The sequence below is a fragment of the Sus scrofa genome, chromosome 2 (genome assembly GCF_000003025.6).
Source record: "Sus scrofa isolate TJ Tabasco breed Duroc chromosome 2, Sscrofa11.1, whole genome shotgun sequence".
NCBI lineage: Eukaryota > Metazoa > Chordata > Mammalia > Artiodactyla > Suidae > Sus > Sus scrofa.
Window position 1 is genome coordinate 18,276,557 of NC_010444.4, and position 15,538 is coordinate 18,292,094.

Genomic DNA, 15,538 nt, shown 5'->3' on the forward strand with positions numbered 1-15,538 from the left:
AGGGGTGGAACTCATACCTCTTGGCAAATTCCAGATAGTCCATCAGCGAGTCTCGGGAGTACACATCTCCCAGAGGATTCTGAGGGTTGGTTAGCAGGAGGCCTCTGACCTTTTTCCCCTAAAAAGAACCAAACATAACCAAGTCAACACCGGTCCTTCACCACCTGCATCAAATTCAGCCAAGGATCAGGTCGGGACACCCAGTATGGGATGCCTAATTGATGTCGAGGTGGGACCTTGGAGAAGCAACTATCATGTTGCCCACACTGGGGATCAGGAAGGAGCTCTGGGGACGTCCAGAGACAGGACTCAGGGATCCTAGGGGGAACATGCCCCAGGATACTCCCTCTTTTGAGGAAGAAGCCCACACCATCTTGGTGAACAAGTAGTACTAGGGTCTCTGTACTCAACCCCTTTCAGGGGCAGCAGGGTCCACCCTGATGACCTGGTTCCCTCCTTACCTCCATCTTAGCCTCAAACAGGACTTGCTCCAGCTTGCCCACAGAGAGCTGGAATGGAGAGGTGTTGGCACCAGAGACCTGGAAGACAAATACTGTCTGAGAACCACCTATCTGGAAGCTGCCAAGCCTTGATTCCCCATTCCTTTACCTTCAAACCCAGGGCACTAGTCCCACGGGCCTTCTTTGCCTCAATTGCTCCATCCTTCTCCCATCATCATGCATATGGGAGGAAAGAAAGGCCTCCTACAACCTTGGAAGTTCCCTTAGAATATTCCACTGGCTAGGTGGGCTGAGCAAGGGAAGGAGCCCCATACTGACCCAACTATCCAGGTGTACAGGAAGCAGCTCAACTTTTGCATATAAGCAGGCACTGAAGATGAAGCCACTGGAGAAGGGAGTGGGGACCAGAAAGGCCTCTGGAAGCACAGAGAGACCCAGCTGTCAGTCCCGGGTCTCCCAGTCAGAACCTGCCAGGACCCCCAGACCAGCGGCAAGGCTACCCTCAGAGAAGGGTGTTTGGGAATTCCTCTTCCTTAGGGATTAATGGTATGGGACATAGGCTTTAGAAAAGTCACCCATTCTCATAAATGTTACTGGGAAACAAAACTCACAAGTTTCTCTGTTGTGGGTACACTAGAGGAGAAAAGGGGAGAATATTGCTGAAAGTGACTCAAACCTAGGGACTCAAGCCAGGCTTGCTAGCGGGGGGAAATGTGGGTCCTTGAGCAGCCTTGTCAGCTGATGTCCAAGCACAGCGAGGGCTCTCATCTCTCTGCACGGCTCAGGTCATCTGGGCCTGGTGATCTCACGTGTTCCTTTCTTTCCATCCATTGGGCCTCAGTGATGAGCTAATTGAGGACCTGCTCCTTTGAGTGAACCTGGCCATCACGGTCATGAGCCTCCCATGCAGCAGGCTCATCAAGAAATCTGAAGTTCTTATTTCAGATTGTTAAGAGCCATTGTTAAAGAGGAGACTAGGAGCAGATGTCTCAAACTTTATTTGGTCTAGAACTCAGGTTTTGGTTTTGTGGCTGAGGGGACAGACAACCTCTATAGCCTAAGCCAGTTTACTAGGGCTCTGTATTGGTATTGAGATCAAAAGTCCGATCAATACTCCCACTGTCACCATTCCCGGGGCAGACCTTGAGGAATGTCCCAGGTCCATATTCCACAGGGATCGCCATCCCTCCTCCTACAGAAATGGCAGGAAGATGTTCCGACCAGAGACTCCAGATGCTCTTCTCTTCCGAGGCCCAGTGCCCATGGCTCCCACCTATGTGCTGCTATTGCCCTGAGTGAAGGCAGAGCCACCGACTTACCGCCTGGATCACACAGGACCATGGCCAGTGAGGATAAGACAGAGGAGCAGCTATTTAGAACCACCACCTGAAGAAGATCCACAGGAGGCAGATGTCAAAAACCAGTCCTCATGCAGGAAGGGGTGGTTCCCCTGTCTCCCTACCTCCAGCAGGAAGACCTGAGAGTGTCCTCAGCTAGGACCCACTGGCCCTCGCTCCCCCACCTCCCCTCCCCGGGGAGGACAGACAGAAGGAGTTTCCTCAGCTAGGACCCAGTGGCCTCTGCTCTGCCCTGACTCTGAGGGGCTCTACGGGAAATGCACAAAATCCCAAGAATACAGTTCTTGGGTGGCAGAAGGCTGGAAAGAGACTCACGTTTTCGGGATCAAGGTGAGCAGGTGCCTTACAGTAGGTGGTCAAGAACTGGGCCACTTCTTTCCGCAGGCTGTGGACAGACCCAGAAAGACCTTGTGGTTCGCAGGCCCACGGACTGTCCTCACAGTCTAATTTTCAGTCTTTTCAAAAGAACAAAGCATCTAACCTCAGGGTCCTTATAGGGCTAACAGCTCCGCAGGTGACAGAGACATTGACTGTGTAAGAGTTTGGATAAGAACTTGGGCTTTTTTGAATTATAGGGCAGTACCATTTCTACTATACCAGCCTGCCTCCTATGATATGCTGGGCTAGGCATCTTCTAGAAGTCATTACCCAAAGAAACCAGGTAGACACCCACAGAATCTGGTATCTTGTGTCCCTCCCTGGTTGTAGACAGGTGCCTATGGACCCAGAGACCCTAGAAATCAGGAGGCTACTTACAATGGTTGCCCTCTCCAGTCTGGATATTGCAGTAGGTTGTCATCAACGTAGTTCATGTCACTCCGCCTCAACTGTGGACACATCTGAGCGTGAGCACAGCCAGACCAGGGAAGCCCAAGAGGCTTCTTCCTACTCCTAGGATGCATATGGTTGTTGGCCTCAACACAGGACCTCCCAGAGGGAAATGGGTCCACCAGCCTTAGGCTCCCTAAGGAATGGAGGCTTCAATCTTCTTGCCAAAGGTCACGTGCATATAAGTGTTGGACAACCTCCCAAGCCCTAGATTTGGGCGGGAGGCTCCCTTGGCAGCTTACCCACCAGATACTCATCATGGAACACTCTCCAACACAGCAAGGCCAGCCAGGAGGCTAGATGTACTATGCTAGAAGCTGTCTCCCTACCCCCCTCCCCAACCTTCTAAGTCTTATTCAGGTCTCTTCCCACACGCAGGGGGGCATTCTAGGGGGCCTGGGCCTGAAGGTGAGTCCCAGCACAGTCTGGAACATGGCTTACCCTTTCCGTCAGCAGATCAATACAGAGCTTGTTCTCACTGGTACCAAGGTTGATGAAGCCCTGGAGATAGAGCCAAGATCAGTCCTCTCACCCTGTCCTACACGGACCCCTTTAAACATGTTAAGTCCTCATCCTGGCTTAGCTCAAACCAAGATCTCCCTGCCCCATGAGGCAGTGCAGCCCATGTTTGACCACTTTCATGTTAGAAAGCTTGCCACAAACTCCAAATCTTACAGCTTGCAAATTTCCTTTAGAGCCATATAGATAATAATTATATTATGTACCAGCTATCATTGAGTTCTTATCATGTTCCAGACACTAGACTGTTTCGTGTGAACTGTCTTAATTCTGACAACTCTTGGGGGAAAAAAAAAAATTCTACCATGATCCCCACTTAAACGGAATGAAGCTTAGAAAGGTTGAATGAGCTATGAGCCATGTGACTTTGGTGATGGGCAGCACTCCACCCACCTGGCCCCAGAGTCTGGCTCCTTAACCAGCACAGGCCCTGCCTGTATCCATCTCTGCTATTTCCACTTCCTTGGAAGGGCCCTTCAAGTTACTGGAAGAGCGGCAATCCCTTAGTGGCCAGTGGAGACATCTGACTCACTCAGCCCCCGCAAAAGCAGACGGCCCTCGGCCACACATCACTTAGATGGGAACAGAAGGAAAGGTGCGACTAGTGTGGTCCTCCATGCCCTGGCTGAGCGCTGTTTGTGACTCCCTTGCTCGAATTTTTCCCCCCACATCACCCTCAAGATAACATCCGAAGAGTTCTCAATGGCCAAACCCATGCACACCTCTTGTCACAGCGCTCACTGGCTCTGCTCTGGCCACACGGGCCTCCTCTCCCGTCATTCCAAGCCCCCCTCCCCACCTTAAAGCTTTCACACATGCTGTTCTTCCTTCCCAGAAGAGCCCCGCACACCCCCATCACCACATGGCTGGCTGATTCAACCTTTGTAACACCCTCTCTGACCACCCAAAGCAGGCACCCCCTTAGTGCTCTTGGAAACCTTATTCATGTTCATTTTCCCAATAGTTGATGGCATCCATCACTAGACTGAGTTCCCTGGGGGTAGGTCCGCTTACCACGGTGAACACCGTCAACTCTGAGTGGGTCAGAGCTGGGATAGGAGAGGAAGCCAGACCCAGCTCGTCAACTTTCTTGGCCACGCACCTCGTTTCTGTGCCCAGCCCCTTAAAGAGGACACTAGTGCCTATTTGATGGGGTTGGGAAGAATCAGTGAGCGTGCCCAGGACTGGGCACAAGACTCAAGAACCTAGCGGCAGGGCCCACAAGCATGTTCCCCCATCCTCACCAGGGTGTTATTCTTCTTGTCGTATTTGTTTCCTTGGTAGGTGTTGTAGTCCTGGAAGCTGGAGTGGTATAAGGAAGAGATGTCGAGGCCACGGCTGGACAGGTCAGAGCTGATAAATGTATCTCGGCAAGTCTTCCTGGATGATTGGGCCTGCTGCCCGCCTCGGACATTGTCCCTAGAGTGCATGGAAGGGCAAGGCAGTTGGAACTTGTGGCCACCTGTGACCCCAGACTGTAGGTGCTTGACTGTCTGGATCATCAGGTGACCCAGGAGGGCTTCCTGCTCCCTGCTGGCCTGACTGTCCTTCTGCTCCTCCAGCGCTGGGTCCTGCTGCTGGTCCCCGGTCATCAGCTTCATGAAGGACAGCACTGTCTCCATCAGCTGCGTGTAGATGCTATGGTTTCTGAGGGTCTGGTCCCCTGTCTGGCCACAGGGCGTGGGGGAGATGTCTGATGGGTTGCTCATACGCCTAGTATTCCTGTTGGCCTCCGCGGGCTGCCTGGTACCTGCAGAGAAAGACATGTGCTACAGCAAAGGGGACTTGCTGATCCTCAGGTCCAGGCCTGATCTCGAGCTGGTCACTAGTGCCTCCTACCAACACACCTTGGTAATAAGCCCAGACTGGCTCAGGAAGAGATACCCACTCATTCAAGGGCAGTGCCCAAGAGGCTGCAAGCGCAAACACTGGAGCATTATCACTGACATGTGTTCTGAGAGAGAGCCTTTGGGCCCACTTTAAGAAAAGGGGAAAATTGAACAGGTATCCTGTAGATTCCTCAACCAGGGCAACTTCTGCTTTGCAGAGCTCTAGGGAAGAAAAGGGATTCTGCTGCTAAAATCAAAAACAGAAACACCAAACCAATCCAAAACTCTACGTCATTCTGCCAGAATAGGGGAGTAAACTACTGCCCAAGGGCCAAACCAGCCTTCCATTTTAAATTTTTTAAAATTTTATTGAAGTATAGTTGATTTTCAATGTTGTGTAAACTTCTACTATAGAGGACACTTATTCATATATATGTACACACATACATATATTCTTTATATTTTTTCCATTAGGGTTCATCGCAGGATGTTAAATATGGTTCCCCATGCTATGCAATAGGACCTTGTTGTTTATCCACCATTTGTTTTTGTAAATAAAGTTTTATTGGAACACAGTTGTGTCACTTGTTTAATGTTATTAGCCAAGGCTACTTTGGTACTACAGTAGCAGAGTGGAATAGTTGTGACACAGAGCATATCGCTCATAAGGCCTAATATGTTTACTGTCTGGGCCTTTACAGAAGAAGTTTGCCAAACCCTCTTCTAGAACATCAGACCTTTTTTTTCTTTTTTTTTTTGCCTTTTTCCAAAGTTAGCCATACCAGCTATTCAAAGCTCAGTCCTTCCAGCCACTTAACTTTGCATCACTTTCTGTAAATGCCTTCAACTTGCTCATCCTGACAGCTGCCTGGGACTTCCATCCAAGGGTTTGTGAGGACACAAGTGGGCATCCTCACCACCAGACTGTTTCAGCAGGTTTGGGGTGGGACCTGGGAATTTGCAGTTCTAACAATTTCCTGGGACTGTACTTTGGGAACCTTTAAACTATGCAGACCAACCTTCTGTCTGAAATGAAGTCAAAATGTGGGATAAGACTTAAGAAACACCCTTTTAAAGCTTCAAAGAATAAAAAACGCCAATGATCAGATATCAAGAAGCCAGGAGGTAAGAAAAAAATCTTGACGGCTGACTGCTCACTGTCTCTCATTCATTTTAAGACAATCCTCATATCCCCAGACACTGAGGCCTCTCTAAAAATCTAGGCTTGTACACCTTCCACCAAATGCCATCTTCCAATTTTTTTTTTTTTGACTTTTTAGAGCTGCACCCATGGCATATGGAAGTTCCCCTCTTATTTGTAGGGGTCGAATCTAAGATGTAGCCACCGGCCTACACCACAGCCACAGCCAACACTAGGTCTTAGCCATGTCTGCGACCTACACCACGGCTCACATCCAACGCCAGATCCTTAACCCACTGAGTGAAGCCAGGGATCAAACCTGCATCCTCATGGATACTAGTCAGATTCACTACCGCTGAGCCACGATGGGAACTTCCCATCTTCCAAGTTCTTTACTATGTTGCATCCCCCCACATACACAAGACCTTGTTACTTCTTTTACAGGTTTGTGGCACCAGCACTTCAAAAGTATTGGACACTTTGCCCAACTTCTCCAGATCATCTTTCTTCAGTCTGTGATGTTCCTATAGCAACCTATACCTCTCCATAATGACACTCAATATTGTCACTTGTTCAGTATCTGCCCTGGTCAGCCTTCATCATCATATCCTTAGCACAGTGCCTGGCACATAGGTTAACTAGGAGAAAGGCACAACCACAAGGATGTGGTCAAGTCAGGGAAGAGATGAACTTGACTGAAGACTAAGCTATGGAAGATGGACCAACAGCCAGAAGAAGCCACTGGACAAAGGAGTACAAAGTCTTGACTTAGGATGCCAACCTTTCACCAACAGTGATACAAAGAACTTCACTCACCAGGTTTAGAAACTTACTACTTAGAAAGACATTGAATGAATATAAGCTCTTAGTCCTGGACCAGCCGTTTGTTTCACAAGCAAAAGCTTTGTTCTGGCTCAAGCTCTGTCCCCTACAAATAAGAGGGTCATTTCAATGGGGCTCTCAACCTGGGAGCAATCATGTCACACTGTCCTTCCAGAAACTTGTATGGCACAGAAGCATTTAAGGGTCAAGTGGGATTCCTTTGTTTTTGCCTTCCTGCAGGTGGTACCCATTATCCCTGTTGGTCCTGATGAGCTGGGGGGGGAAGAGCCAAGATGGTGAAGATGACCTCTCCTCTATGGGGAAGAAGCTTTCACCAGGCTTCTGTTTTCTCCTAGGCCTGGGCTGTCACATATGGAGGGTACTTAATCTGTATCACCTTCATAACAAAAATCAAAGATATGACAGCACACAGGCCCAGAATTTTAAGTAGTTATTCCAGTTCAGGCTGGATTAGGGACTCTTGTATTTCCTACCCTGGAAGATCTTGCTGTTACAAGTTGCCCATTACTCTGTTCCATCCACCCAGCCCTTAAGCCAGGGACTCCAGATTCTTAGGGAAGAGGGATCAGGATGGGGTAGGGAAGCTGGAGGTCAGTGTAGCAGGGAGAAGGTTTAAAGCAGCTGGAACGAGAACCTCTCCAGGCAGGTTTAGGGAACTGAAGATGGGACGAAAGCATGCAATTGCAAAAAATGTGTCTTCCTGGCAAATGCGTTTTTCTGATAAGGCAGCAAGCGTGCAGCAAAGCCAGAGGAAACCTAGAAGTTGGATCTCTGCCAAGACTTGTCTTTGCTACAGAAAAGTCTCTCGTGATTGAAAAGTCTGTTGTGAATGACATTGTTCCACAAAGGTCATAATGTCCCTCAATCTCAGTCCTAAATTGTCTGCTATTGGGATATATAAGCTCTCTCCTCAATTCTTCTTCGGTTTCAGTATTCTCATCCTTCAACCATCTACGCCTGAAGCCACACTCAGGGGCCTTCTATAGTTGCAGCCTCTCAGAACCAGCCCAGCTGTTACCCTTCTCATAAAATCTGGAAGACAGATCTTAAAAACAGTAGAAACTGGGAATGGGGAGTTGGGAACATGGGAAATGAACTAGGTAGCAAGCTGACCTCCTGTTCATTTGGGATCCAGCTCATGGGTATACCATTTATACTAGGATACTTCTAAATATCATTTTCTTAGTCCCCTGCTTCCCTTCTAGCTCTATCTTTTCCACTGGCCTTCCTTCCTCTCACCATGCACCAGCTTCCCCTGGTGTCTCAGTACTCTAACCTAACTCAGATTCTTCCTTTTCAATGTAATAATTAGGAAAAGGATTGTCCAGTCTTTATGCGCATGGGAAGGAAAGTGCTTGGGGATACAGACCCTTAAATATAGGTTGCAAAACTGAAAACTCAGGTATAAGCAGCCTTGAGGAGACTAGATTCTATTCTGTAATTGTCACTCACCAATTGGAAGGATTATCTCCCCCATCTGGGTATCAGTTACTCAGACAAGATAAGATACTTACCTCAAAGGTCAAAGTGAAGCTCAGTGAAGCTAAGTAACTTCTAGTATCCTATTAGGAACCAGGATTTAAACCTAAGACCTCCTACTTTAGCTCAGAACTCCTGAAAAGAAGAGCAAACTGGCAGAAAACCAGTCCTCACACAGACTGTACCCTGACTTCACATCATATAATGCCCCAGAAGTCTCAAGTTTCGAAGATGGATTAACTTTCTCCAATGGTATTGTCATCTTGTACCACTGGTGACAAATTCCTGGGACGCAAACAAATACTATGAAAGCAGTTACCTGAGATTTTAGATTTCTCAAGAGGATTATTTTTCAAATACAGTGTCCAGCACACAGAAATTCCAGACACATGAATAAATAGCATGAACTAAAACCAGCAGAAGCAACAAAGACCAACAGGACTTGAGGTACTAGGAATAGACTGTAAAATAATTGCTATTTTGTTCAAGGAGATAAAACTCAAGCTTGCAAGTTTGACAAAAATTAGAAGTTATGTAAAAGCAATAGAGTTAAAGAAAAATAGATTTTTTTTTTGTCTTTTTGCCTTTTCTAGGGCCACTCCCATGGCATATGGAGGTTCCAAGGCTAGGAGTCTAATCGGAGCTGTTGCTGCCAGCCTACACCAGAGCCACAGCAACGCAGGATCCGAGCCACATCTGCGACCTGGACCACAGCTCACAGCAATGCCGGATCGTTAACCCACTGAGCAAGGCCAGGGATCGAACTGAAACCTCATGGTTCCTAGTCGGATTTTTTAACCACTGCGCCATGACGGAACTCCAGAAAAATGGATTCTAAAGGTTAAAATACAATGATCAAAAATGAAAAATCTCAATGGAAGGATTTAATAGCATATTAGATACAGCTAAAGAGAAAATTAGTGACCTAGAAAAAAGATGAAGTAATTTTCTGGAAGGTGGCATGAAGACACAAAAGAAAGTAAGACAAAAGATACATGATTTAAAATATACATCTTGGAGTTCCCGTCCTGGCACAGTGGTTAACGAATCCGACTAGGAACCATGAGGTTGTGGGTTTGGTCCCTGCCCTTGCTCAGTGGGTTAACGATCCGGCGTTGCCGTGAGCTGTGGTGTAGGTTGCAGACGCGGCGCAGCTCGGATCCCACGTTGCTGTGGCTCTGGCGTAGGCCAGTGGCTACAGCTCCGATTCGACCCCTAGCCTGGGAACCTCCATATGCCGCGGGAGTGGCCCAAGAAATAGCAACAAAAAAGACAAAAAATAAATAAATAAATAAAATATACATCTTCATTTGGAGTCCCAAAGGTGAAGAGAAAAACAGGGCAGAAGCAATATGAATAAGATGTTTTTCATCAGTGCCAAGTAACCAGATACCAAAGAATGGCTTCAGGAAACCTGACAAATGCAAATTAGGATAAATACATCTATACCTGTATACATATATATATATATATATATACACACACACACACACACACACACACACACACACATCATGGTGAAACTACCAAAAAAAATTTCCAAAGCTGCCCAGAAAAAAAAAAAAAAAACGTTATCTTAAAGAAATAATAAATCAAAAGCTGACATTAGCAAGAGCGGAAAGCTGAAGATAGCAAAATGCTATTTTCAATGTATCGAAAGGAAGTAACTCCCAACCTAGAATCTTGTAGCCATTACAGGATAAACATTTCTATAGGCAGTACCAATTTCTCTCCCTAGAGGGGCTGGATTTACTGCAGAGGACTCTACAAATCAGAGCAAGAAATTTTGCCTTTAGAAGGTAAAACCAACTGAGTGACAGAAACCAGACAAGGTACATACTGTACAGTTCTACTTATAAAACAAGCAAAAGTAATCGGTAGTGATAGAAATCAGGAGAGTGGCTCCCTGGAGAAGGGGCTAGGAAACTGACTGTAATGGGGTACAGGGAAATTTCTGGGGAGGTGACATGATTTGTATCTTGATAAGGTGATGGTTACATGGCTATACCGTTTGTCAAAGCACAAAGTGTACATTTACAAATTTTACATTTCAGTAGGTTTTTAAATGCAGCTGTAGCTAATTTAAGGCTCTATTAGGCTACCAACAGCTAAATGAGTTTGTTTCCAATGCCAGCTCTTCAAGTATAAAGACCAGTATGAGAGCAAGCTCCAATACACAAAGGGATATTTGCATAATTATTTTATAGTGGAAAAAATGAGAAAGTTCTTGGTGGGGGGGAGAACAAGCGAGCACAAACTAACTTGGTAAAGAAAAATAAGAGAAAGCACATGCGCAGAAATAAGATGAACTAAAGGCTATTTTGAAGTATTCTCTGGATATGTGTATTAAGTCTGAAAGAAACAGATAATTTAGCTTAAAAATGTAGTTTATTCTTCCTGAACCCAGCTAAGAAATAAAATCTAAACAAATACAGTTTCCATAGATGTTATCAAAGAGCTTAAAAAGCATCTAGCCCAGACAGTCTCATAAAGAAATTCTATCATATATGTAAAGGAATATATTATTCCAGTGCCATTAAATTGTTCTAGAGAAAAGGAAAAGCATCCACATTTTATAATCAAATAAACAGTGATATCTAGATTTGATTACATTTACATGAAGAACTATGGACAAATCTTACCTATGATTAGGATATTAATACTTAAAAGCTGAATAGCAGTTAGCAAGTAGAATCCATCAGCCTAATAAATAACCTTATGACCAAGTGGGGTTATACCGAGAATGGAAGGATAGTTCAATTCTATGACATATTACTTTTCATTAATGTATCCTAAGGGGGTAAAAGTCATTTGGTCTATAGATGCCATAAAGACACCTAACAAAATTAGACATCCACTTTTGCTTTAGACAACTTAATATGATGAATGGATATCTCTTTAACATAAGACATCTCTCAGCCAAAAAGCCAGATTCCTGCTCAATTGAGAAACTGAATTCAGAAACGAGAGATACGGCTGAAAGAGCTAACGCTGTATCAGAGATCTCAGCCAAAAATATTAGGCAAGGAAAGAAACTGGAGATAAAAATAGGGAATTTGGATTATTGCTTATCTGCAGATAGCAATCTGCCTACCAGGCAGACACAAAAGAATTAACAGCTGCTCTACAAGAGAATTTAGTATAGTTATAGAATAGAGCCCCACTTCATCTTTTTGTAAATACAGTTTTACTGGGACACAGCTCCAACCGCGTCATATGTGTGCACTGGCCAGACTTTGGTAGTAAACACTAAGCCAGCATCTTCAGTCTGGGTCACCTAACTAATGAGAGAGCCCAGTGACTACCCAGCAACCTTAACCCCTTGGAGCTTCATTTTCATTTAATCCTCGCTGCTAGTGGGTAAGAGTTATCCCCAACTTTCAGGTGGGGCAAATAAGGACATAATTTATAACAGTCTGGTGAATTTAACATGGTCCCCCAGTATATCCAGAATGAGTTATAAATGGTACAAGCTACAGGTGGTGGGGGTCACAGCCCCTCCCAAACCGCAACATTATCAACAACAGCTAACACTGTTTGGGGGCTGCTTTGAGCCAGGCTCTGGCCTGGGATCTTTGTTTTCTGTTTCGTATCTTTTTTCTTTTTTCTTCTAAGGGCTACACCTGGGGTTTATGGAAGTTCCCAGGCTAGGGGTCAAATTGGAGCTGCAGCTGCCAGCCTACACCACAGCCACAGCCCTACCAGGTGCAAGTCTCATCAGCGACCTATGTTTGCAGCAACACTGGATCCTTAACCCACTGAGCAAGATCAGGGATGGAACCTGCATCCTCACAGAGACTATGTCGGGTTCTTAACCCCTTGAGCCACAACAGAAACTCCTGGTCTGAGATCTTGGCGTGCACCCACTGATTTAATCCTCAAAGTGGTTCCATCAGGAGGGCACCACATTAGCCTCACTTTACAGATGAGAAAACAAAGGCTTCAGAGCAGGCGATGAATCACACAAGTAGGATGGGAAAGGGGAGCTTGAAACCCGAGTCTGTGAACTCCTGGCCCCACTGCCCTCTTACTTATCCCTCCCTGAAGCCTCTTGCTGGCACATCCCCTCAAAACTTAGCATTCTTGGAGTTCCCGTCGTGGCGCAGTGGTTAACGAATCCGACTAGGAACCATGAGGTTGTGGGTTCGATCCCTGGCCTTGCTCAATGGGTTAAGGATCTGGCGTTGCTGTGAGCTGTGCTGTAGATCACAGACGTGGCTCGGATCCCACGTTGCTATGGCTCTGGCCTAGGCTGGCAGCAACAGCTCCGATTAGACCCCTAGCCTGGGAACCTCCACATGCCGTGGGAGCGGCCCAAGAAATGGCAAAAAGACAAAAACAAACAAAAAAACCCAAAAAACTTAGCATTCACCTGTGGGGACCCATAAGCCCCTAGGTCCATTGCTGGCCCCACCCTCGGGGGTCCAAGAGCCCACATGAACAGATGAAGCCCAGGCAATGTTTGGCCCGAAGCCCCCCTCTCGCTCCACATCCGCTGCTCCCCAACCAGCTACACCACACTCACCTCTGGCCCTGTTTCCACTCATTTCTTCTCTGGTCTAAAGTCCTTATGTCCCCAATGAAATGGTCCTTAACCGTTGGGGCTCAGCGGCCTCTCCTCCGCCCTCCTTCTCTCACTAAGCTTGCGAGCTGCCTGGGGCCCGCATGCTCGGCTTTTAAGCACAGGTAGTTCCAAGGGCAACAAGTAGATTCACCTTGACCTTTTCAAGGGCCTACCCCCAGGAGCTCTCAATGACCTAAAATGGCCTCATTAAAATTTTTTTGAAAAAACTTATTTACTTTCTTTTTTTTTTTTTTTGGTTTTTTTTGGTTTGTTTTAATGAACTTTAATTGTTAATAGTTCTGCAAATTTTATTTTTTTGTTTTTTTTTAAACTTATTTACTTTCAATTGAAGTAACATTGGTTTAAAACATTAAGTTACATGTGTACAACATCTGTAAACATGACAGCACGCTCTCACCACCAAAAGTTTAGTTTCCATCTGTTACCACACAGTTGATCCGCTTTATTCATTTACCCTCAACTCCCCTTCCCCTCTGAAAAACAGTGCTCTGGTCTCTGTATCTCCATGTTTGTTTCTGTCTGGTTTAGTCCGTTCATTTATTTTGTCTTTTTGTTCATTTTTTTAAATATTCCACCTGGGAGTGAAATCATACAGTATTTATTTCTCCATCTGACTGATTTTGCTTTGCATAATACCTTCAAGGTCCATCTATGTTGTTGCAAAGGGCAAGATTTCACCTTTTTATGGCTAAGTAGTATTCCATTGTAGATGTACACCACATCTTCTTTATCCATTCCTCCATTGATAGGACTTAGGTTGTTTCTGTATCTGAACTATTTTTAAAAATGCTGCAATGACTCCTAGGGTGCATGTATCTTTTTGAATTAGTGTTTTGGTATTCATTAGATAAATACTCAGAAGTGGAATATGATTTGGTCCAGCCACTTTAGAAAACAGGATGGAGAGTCCTCAAAAAATTAAGAATAAAATGGCCTTTCTTTGCACCATTGCAAGAGACAGGTTCAGTAAAGCCCACACCTGGGAGAACCACACTTTGGAGGGGTGGTTTTCAAACTCTGGAGGCACTGGCGTCACCTGGAGAGTTAACAAAGCGCAGGAGGCTATTGGAAGCGGGCCAGGGCCTGGGCCTGGGTAGTAGCTCAAGACCACCCGGTGATTCAAATACTTGGCAATGTCTGAGAACCAGTGGAGCAAGTGCATCTCAATTAAAGCACAAATGAGCTACTAATCTTGCCCATTTTGGGGGAGGCTCCAGGTGAGAGCAGGCTGCAGTGGGCTCACCCAGAGCAGGAAGGGCATTTGTTGAGGAAGCCCTGAGTGATTTCCAGCAGGGGGTGGGGGGGCGGTGCTCCAATCCCCCCAGTCCTACTTGACTGTGTGTCCTTGGTAAATCCATTCAGGCTTTCTGGTCTTTGGTTTCTTCCCATTAAAGGAGGAGGTCATGAGACTTGCCTCACAAAGGGCGGGAAATGGCATATGTTATTGAGCTCCATGCATTTGGAGCTTCTGGCCTGCCTTCCCTGAGGGTCAGCAAACAGAAGCAAGGCCAAAAGCTACCTCTGGTCTGAAAATACCCTGCCCCGTGACTCTTCTCTAACTTCAGTGGGTGCTTGTTTAAAATGCGGATGCTGGAGTTCCCATCATGGCTCCATGGAAGCGAATCTGACTGGCATCCATGAGGATGCAGGTTCGATCCCTGGCCTCACTCAGTGGGTTAAGGATCTGGCATTGCTCTGCCTGTGGTGTAGGCGGGCAGCTACAGCTCCAATTCGACCCTCAGCCTGGGAATCTCCATATACCGCGAGTGCGGCCCTGAAAAAACCAACAAATAAATACATAAAATGTGAATGCTTGGGCTTCACTAAGGGATTTCGATTTAGTAGGTCTTATAGGTGGGGCCAGGAGTCAGCATTTTACAACAAACATGGCAGGTGATTCTGGATTCCTCTTGGAGAGACACCGTGCTTGCGGACTCCACACTGAGGGGAAGCGTGAGCAGTGAGCAGACGCTTTACCTGAAAGGATGAGGACCTCGCGTCTCCCCCAGCCTGGCTTGCCTGACAGCCCGGCTCTTTTGTCATTTCTTTGTTCATTCCCCACTCATTAAAAAACAAAACTAAAAAGCAATTCCTTGGGTGCTTATTATGCACCAAGCACTGGGCTAGACCCTGCGACTGTGAAAACGAAAGGAAAGTTCCCTGCATTCAAGGAGCCCCAGAAGACATTTTCCAATAGAAAAGTCTCATCACATCTTTCCTCTGCTCAAGATCCCTCAATGGTTCCCCCTTCGCCTTACTGGGCTTATAAACTCAGGTACCTTCAAGGACACAAGGGTGACAAATGGGCAAAGCTGGCTGAAGGCAAAGGGGAAGCCTGCATAGCCCCCCCCCCCATGTGCCCTCAAGATTTAAAAAAAAAAAAAGGCAAGCACTAAGCACTGCTAAGTAAAATGGTTTACCAGTTGATTTCAGCCCTCCAGCCATCAATTTGCAACCTCTGAATCCAAACCCTTTCCTGTGGCATATCAGACCTC

General features: G+C 46.3%; 1 protein-coding gene across 2 annotated transcripts in view; it reads right to left on the reverse strand.

Moving 5' to 3' along the window:
- The window catches only part of ACCSL (1-aminocyclopropane-1-carboxylate synthase homolog (inactive) like), a 160,515-nt gene that overhangs the window by 5,491 nt on the left and 139,486 nt on the right, over positions 1-15,538 (reverse strand). Inside the window, exons 1-9 of one of the 2 annotated variants that reach the window (XM_021083162.1) lie at positions 12,984-13,141; positions 4,411-4,916; positions 3,089-3,148; positions 2,576-2,646; positions 2,135-2,204; positions 1,781-1,847; positions 780-877; positions 462-539; positions 18-118 (exon numbers count right to left, since the gene is read on the reverse strand). In XM_021083162.1, the coding sequence (XP_020938821.1) occupies positions 18-118; positions 462-539; positions 780-877; positions 1,781-1,847; positions 2,135-2,204; positions 2,576-2,646; positions 3,089-3,148; positions 4,411-4,916; positions 12,984-13,005 (1,073 nt within the window). In that variant the 5' untranslated portion in view covers positions 13,006-13,141. Of the gene's footprint in view, positions 1-17; positions 119-461; positions 540-779; positions 878-1,780; positions 1,848-2,134; positions 2,205-2,575; positions 2,647-3,088; positions 3,149-4,410; positions 4,917-12,983; positions 13,142-15,538 lie in introns of those variants that run through there. The other variant, XM_021083163.1, reaches the window with a different exon arrangement.